The sequence below is a fragment of the Oncorhynchus clarkii genome, chromosome 13 (assembly GCF_045791955.1).
Source record: "Oncorhynchus clarkii lewisi isolate Uvic-CL-2024 chromosome 13, UVic_Ocla_1.0, whole genome shotgun sequence".
NCBI classification, from domain to species: Eukaryota; Metazoa; Chordata; class Actinopteri; order Salmoniformes; family Salmonidae; genus Oncorhynchus; species Oncorhynchus clarkii.
In genome coordinates, this window is record NC_092159.1 from 48,225,603 (window position 1) to 48,231,822 (window position 6,220).

A 6,220-nucleotide genomic window follows, 5' to 3' on the forward strand; every position below is an offset into this window, starting at 1 on the left:
TTATATTATATACAAATAACTCGGAGGGAACACAAATGGAAAATACTTTCAATTTAATAATGTTTTTTATTTTTTGACCCGGAAACGAGATTGCCGTGAGACTATAGCAAATAAACTCAGTTTCCCAATTGGCTTTGGGCTGTACGCCTTGAAATGTCAGCTGACTATCTCACATGACGAACAGTTTTGGTCACTCACTGTGAAAAATATTCAAAGACCATTTTTATACTAGACGGGAGAAAAGTATCGTATACTAGGATTGTAGTATTGTAGGATTCTTTCTAGGATTTGAGTCCGTATGGTATCTCCACAAGCCCTAGCTTGCACAAACAAGGACTATACAGTGCAGCACCCGACTCGGTAAATAGTTTTCATCTCAAGTGGCTAAACAGACAAAAGCAAGGAAATACTTACTATAGTGATTATTTGGTAGCATATCTACCTAGATATACGTATTGTCTTGACAATAGCTAATATTCATAGCATAGCATCCTTTCTCTACAGATATGCCACCAAGGGTTGTTTTGATTCTGTTCTTTTTCAGATGAGCTGTGGACCCCTTCAGAAGTTTTTTTAACTAACCCATTTCGTCAAGTAATATTAGTGACACCCTGCAGCAAGCATGGGTCCAGAGGGAAAGACACTCTTGAACATCATAATCCTGGGTTTTGGATTCATGTTCATGTTTACTGCTTTCCAAACATGCGGCAATATAGAGGTATGGTTGAACTGACAAATTATACATACAAATTCAAGCCACACAACTGTAGGGTACCTACAGGGGACGTTAATATTGATGGTGTCAATTGTTTGTCTCATTTCAGCAAACTGTGATCAAGAGTTTCAACAGTACTGAATTCCATGGGAGTGGATACACAAGGTAATTCATTGTGATGCTGAAATACGGTGACTTTGACTTATATGGCTCCTATGATATAGATTAGAACTGTTGGAAAATTGTAATCCTGTCTCTCTCTCTCGAAGAGGTCTCCAAAGGTAAGTAATTGAACCTGCCCAGTTTTGGCAACAAAGTTGACTTTCAGTTCTCTACAATATCCCAGTTTCCTGAAGTATTTTGTAAATAACATGCATATGACTGTGGTGTTGTAGGGCCTCGTCTGTGATTTAATTGCTGCTGTTGGCCTTTATGGACATCTTAATGACACCACCCGTGGCAGGCAAACACCAGGCTGTTTGTTGTTCAAACACATCCTTATTGAATAAATTCCTGCAATTTTAGCCATGTTGCTAATATTTTCTATGAATAGTGGTATTACATTGGCGCAATATCATCTAATTCGTTTTTACACGTGTCTTTACATGTAGCATGGCCATCATCTATGGAGTTTTCTCTGCATCCAACCTGATTGCTCCCTCAGTAGTGGCTGTTATAGGACCCCAGTTGTCCATGTTCTTTAGTGGACTAGTATACAGGTGAGTACACTATTTTGACGTTTCTTTAAATCAACCAACTGTAGCAAATACCTGTTTACAGAACTGTTTATTTATCTATTCTCTCTGAGTGTGCATGAAGTACTTGTTTTCATTAGCTTATTCGTGATGTTAATACTGTCCAATGTTTTATTTCCATCAGTGGATACATTGCCATGTTCATCCACCCCTACACCTGGAGCTTCTACACAGCGTCTGTAGTTGTTGGAATAGCGGCTGCAAGTAAGAAGACTGTGGTATTCTTACTTGAGAATTAACGTCTTGTATTTCCTATCACCACATAACCCTCTTTCTTTTCTCTTTCAATCTCTTTCCATCTGTGGCCTAGTATTGTGGACAGCTCAGGGGAACCTACTCACCATCAACTCTACAGATGCCACCATCGGCAGGAACAGTGGTATTTTCTGGGCCTTGCTACAGTTCAGGTACTTCTTCTTATCAGCATAACTGTATTGATTGCATCACTGTTTACCACATCTTTTTTACTCTGGTACTGAATCCATGGTGTTGGACTGCCTAACATGTATCTATCCCATTTTGCAGCTTATTCTTTGGAAACATGTATATTTATTTTGCCTGGCATGGCCATGTTCACATATCAGGTATGTCATCAGTTTTGGTTAACTTTTTACTATAACAATGTAGATATCTTTTGAATGTATTCTACTTAGATTCATGAGTCCTTTCCCCTTTCCTTTGTATAGTATCTAGCATTCCCTAAGTTCCCTTGACACAATGAGGAAATCTCATTTTGGCCATAAGTTGCTGACGCGTGCTGTTTGTGTGTCTAGATGAGGATCGCCAGACAGTTTTCATCTCACTCACGGTCATCAGCCTGGTGGGCAGCTTTCTGTTCTTCCTGATCCAGAAGCCGGATCCTGAGGCCACACCCTCCGAGGCGTCTGAGTCACTGCTGCAGACTGAGTCCACAGAGACTGCCTCTATCGTCGTGTGAGTGCAGTCTGCAGACAGGCTGGGATGGAAAACATGGTCTAGGTCTAACGTTAGAGTAAACTAGCATGAGAAAAAATGTCCTTATCTACCCTTTTATTGACCAGAATCACGCATGTTGTCATGCATACATACACATGTAAAATATTGATATACTAATAGATATGCCATACAAATTGTGTTTGTGCATTCTGCACCTGCTGTTGTATGTGAGGTACTTTGTATTCCTCCATAGGCCTGGGTTGAATCTGGATAATTCTGTATTCCTTTATGTCTGGAAAGGCTGTACTTAAATGTATTTATGGATTTCTCTTCCTTGCAGAGCGACTCCAGGTCTCGGTTCCCAGGCTCTGGATGCTTTCAGTGAGTCAGAGTTCATTGGTTGCTTCTTACTTCAATCTGTCATGTCAGCAACAAAGGCCCAGAGCTCAGCTGACTGATATGTTCCCTCTTCTTACAGAGAAAGCGTTGCAGTTGTCTGTCACTAAAGAGATGCTACTGCTGAGTATCTCCATAGCATACACAGGTGGGCAAATTCATTCCAATTAATTCAGGAAAAAAAACGGTTTGGACTATTTCCAATATGAGGAACTTCTTTCATTGGATGCTAGTATAGAAATATAAACGGATGCATATTCAATTGACATTGAGTATGTTTGAATGCGTAACCATAGGTTCTATGTGTGTAACTCTTGCTCCTTCTCCACCTTCAGGCCTAGAGTTGACATTTTACAGTGGGGTATACGGGACATGTATAGGAGCCATGACTCAATTTGGGGAGGATGCTAAGAGTCTGATCGGGCTCTCTGGTATTTTCATCGGCCTGGGAGAGATCCTGGGTGAGTCAGTCATTTTTTTTATCTTCAGTGCTGTTTCGGATCACATGATACACGTGAGGTTTAGAAAGCAGATAAAGTGGTTGACAGGAAGGGACTGATGATTCGAGGAAGTCAATGATTCTGTTTCTGCTGTGCCTCTGTTTGTCCAGGAGGGGGCGTGTTTGGGATGCTGAACAAGTGCAACCGGTTTGGGAGGAACCCGGTCGTGCTGCTGGGGCTGATCACTCACTTCGTGGCCTTTTACCTGATCTTCTTGAACATTGCCAGTGATGCCCCTATTGCCCCAGAAGAGGGCACACACCTGCAGGCATACATCACCCCCAGGTACACAGCAGGGCTTACTCAGTTGGCCCATAAAACAATGACCATGGATTACTATTACAACAATTCTATGTACTTTGCATAAGAATACAGCAGGTCAGGACATGAGCATTATGTTAAGTGTAGCAGTAGTGCATAATTGCATTTGAACTCTATCAGGTTACTGCAGATTGTGTAAGGTTTTATGTCTGTATTAACCTGGGATGTTGAGGTGGCGTGGCGTTGCCTTAATTGCTTAACCTGTTGTGTTGTTTGTTCAGTGTTGAGGTGGCTCTGCTGTGCAGCTTCCTGCTGGGCCTGGGGGACAGCTGCTTCAACACCCAACTGCTGAGCATTGTGGGATTCATGTTCCGGGAGGACAGCGCTCCTGCCTTTGCCGTTTTCAAGTTTGTCCAGGTACATTGATATCTGTTAGACGGCAAACCATCTTGTGTGTGTAGGCCTATGGTGATAATGTATTACTCTGAATGATTTGAAGAAATATAACATTGAGCTATTTGCTTGGTATATCCCTTGATGATTCCCCATACTTGCTAACCACAGTTGCTGTATTACAGTGGTGTAACTTGGTGCTCTTGTCCTCCGCAGTCCATCACTGCAGCCCTGGCCTTCTTCTACAGTAACTATCTCCTGCTGCACTGGCAGCTGCTCATCATGGTTGTGGTGGGCTTCCTGGGCACGCTATCCTTCCTCGTGGCTGAGTGGGTGGTGGTCTCTAGCCGACGGGACACTGACTATGACAGCATATGACATCCTAGGGGAGGAAGGGGTCACGGTGAGAGGATCTATTCACAGCTGGACGGGTCATCCGGGGAAGAGTCGGTGTAACACCTTCCTATCAACCTAGCTATCCTTTGGAATCCTTCAACTGACAGTTTGACTGGCCCACCTCAGCCCCAATAAGCAGAGACTGTAGTAACGCTGTTTTAGCACAGTCATTCACAGCTCTATTGATTCCAATAAGCAGAGATTAGTAACACTGTGCTAAAACAGTCATTCACAGCTCTTTTGATTTTTGCCTTTCAAGTGGAAGATACACTTAAATAGTGTATATTTACTTGGAGTGAATCAGTTGTGCACAGAGGAGCCTTTATTTTCATGTTCAATGTCATTCACTGTGCTTCTGTCTTCATGTAGATGTTCAGCTGGTTGGTTTCAATGTGCACTAGTCATTGACTAAGGTTCAGCTAGACTGCTATTCATACCAAGGTTTCCAGTCTCAACATGAATCTTATTATACTACTTAAATTTGATAGAAGAAGAAACCGTAGTACAGTCGATTCTTGATAAGCGCACATTGTATATGTACAAACTCTGTTTACATGCAGTGCAGTTTATCAGTTCAAATTCAAATACACTTTTCACTTCTGCATGCTCAGGTTTAGTATACACATTTAGAATACTCCCAAGCCATTGCATTTATCAGGACTCCACTGCATCTAGATGTCTTGTAAGATGGCATTTGTCATAAAGGGAGAAATTATCAAGACGCATATACACTAGCTTATTGCAATTTTAAATTATTTTTGTTATAGTGATATCTGTACGAAATTGTTGAACAATGCTCTAAATGTTATTTCTTTGTCAATATTTGCATCACACTTTCAGAGTATCGGTAGTATTCCATAGGTTTTGTCAAAAGTGGGATCCAAAAGGCCATAGATAGTGTATTGAGGATGATGGCATGGCTGTTGGATGAATGGTGCATTGCAAAATGTAGACCAGAATTTTTATGTCTAAACTGCTCTAGGTTATATTGCTCTGTTAAAATGTCACATTGAATAACTCTTGAGCTTATGAGTTTATAAGGCTATGGTTTTATTTAGAACTCACATTGAAACAATGGCTTTTGCACTCTGCAAACATCAAGCATTTATTTTTTGTTTTATATTTTCATCATGCAATTTCGATTGAGATCAAACTGTTTACAGTGTTTGTGCTCCTCCTTGCCAAAAATGTGTAGTCTAATTCATGAATCATTTCATTCATTGTGTGGATTGCTTAATGTAGAGTTCAGTTCTGTGGCACATGAAAACTGAGTTTGAAGATTGTTCAGAGCCAGAGCTATTGGATGTGAGGCAATAAATAGGATTTTGAGGGAATAAACTGTGTTTTGGATTATGAACTAGATTTTTTTATACTTGAATGTAGTTACTTAGAAAGGCTCCAGGATATGCACGCTTGTTTTTTAAAACGTTTTTTGTATTATAAAATTGTTATTTTGAGCCTTTTTTCGTGTCTGTATGCTCCTTTTTGCATACCTGGGGTGAGAACAGGTGATGCTTTACATACTTTCTCAACAACACAACCCTTGTCCTACCTGATGAGGATTTGATGCCCGCCGCTGCCTTGTTGCTCAGCAACCAGGGACGCTGTGAGTCACAATGTGGGATGCAATTATTGTGTAATGGAAGGAGGCTACATCCAATCACAAAAGAGAACTGTACTCACTGTCATTGTTACGTCCAATACGGTTCTATGGTAGGCGTGAGAGATTAGAACCAAATTGAAACCATTTCTAAAACAAGGTAAGAAATGGCATTGGAATAAGAAACAACCGAGATTGAGTAGCAACGAACAAGTGTTGAAAAGTAACTGTTTAGGGAATATTTAATTCTAATTTACAGACACTTTTTATTTAGTACAGAAGAATCAAA

General features: G+C 40.8%; 1 protein-coding gene across 1 annotated transcript; it reads left to right on the top strand.

Annotated features, from left to right (window-relative positions):
• Positions 1 to 145: 145 nt before the first annotated feature.
• LOC139364951 (UNC93-like protein MFSD11) lies at positions 146 to 5,793 on the top strand. The gene is made up of 14 exons (XM_071102224.1): positions 146 to 360; positions 545 to 718; positions 825 to 880; positions 1,327 to 1,434; positions 1,595 to 1,674; positions 1,781 to 1,877; positions 1,996 to 2,054; positions 2,244 to 2,403; positions 2,726 to 2,766; positions 2,864 to 2,929; positions 3,117 to 3,242; positions 3,392 to 3,566; positions 3,824 to 3,959; positions 4,152 to 5,793. Exons 2-14 carry the CDS (start codon positions 623 to 625, stop codon positions 4,311 to 4,313), a joined length of 1,362 nt encoding a protein of 453 aa, XP_070958325.1. The 5' UTR covers positions 146 to 360; positions 545 to 622; the 3' UTR covers positions 4,314 to 5,793.
• Positions 5,794 to 6,220: the final 427 nt, after the last annotated feature.

Bases quoted from the DNA above. Each gene is read 5' to 3' on its own strand.
- LOC139364951 (XM_071102224.1), top strand. From the start codon at position 623: ATGGGTCCAGAGGGAAAGACACTCTTGAACATCATAATCCTGGGTTTT. The intron at 3,243-3,391 runs GTGAGTCAGTCA...CTGTTTGTCCAG, and splicing joins CGGCCTGGGAGAGATCCTGG to GAGGGGGCGTGTTTGGGATG. The intron at 3,960-4,151 runs GTACATTGATAT...TGTCCTCCGCAG, and splicing joins CCGTTTTCAAGTTTGTCCAG to TCCATCACTGCAGCCCTGGC.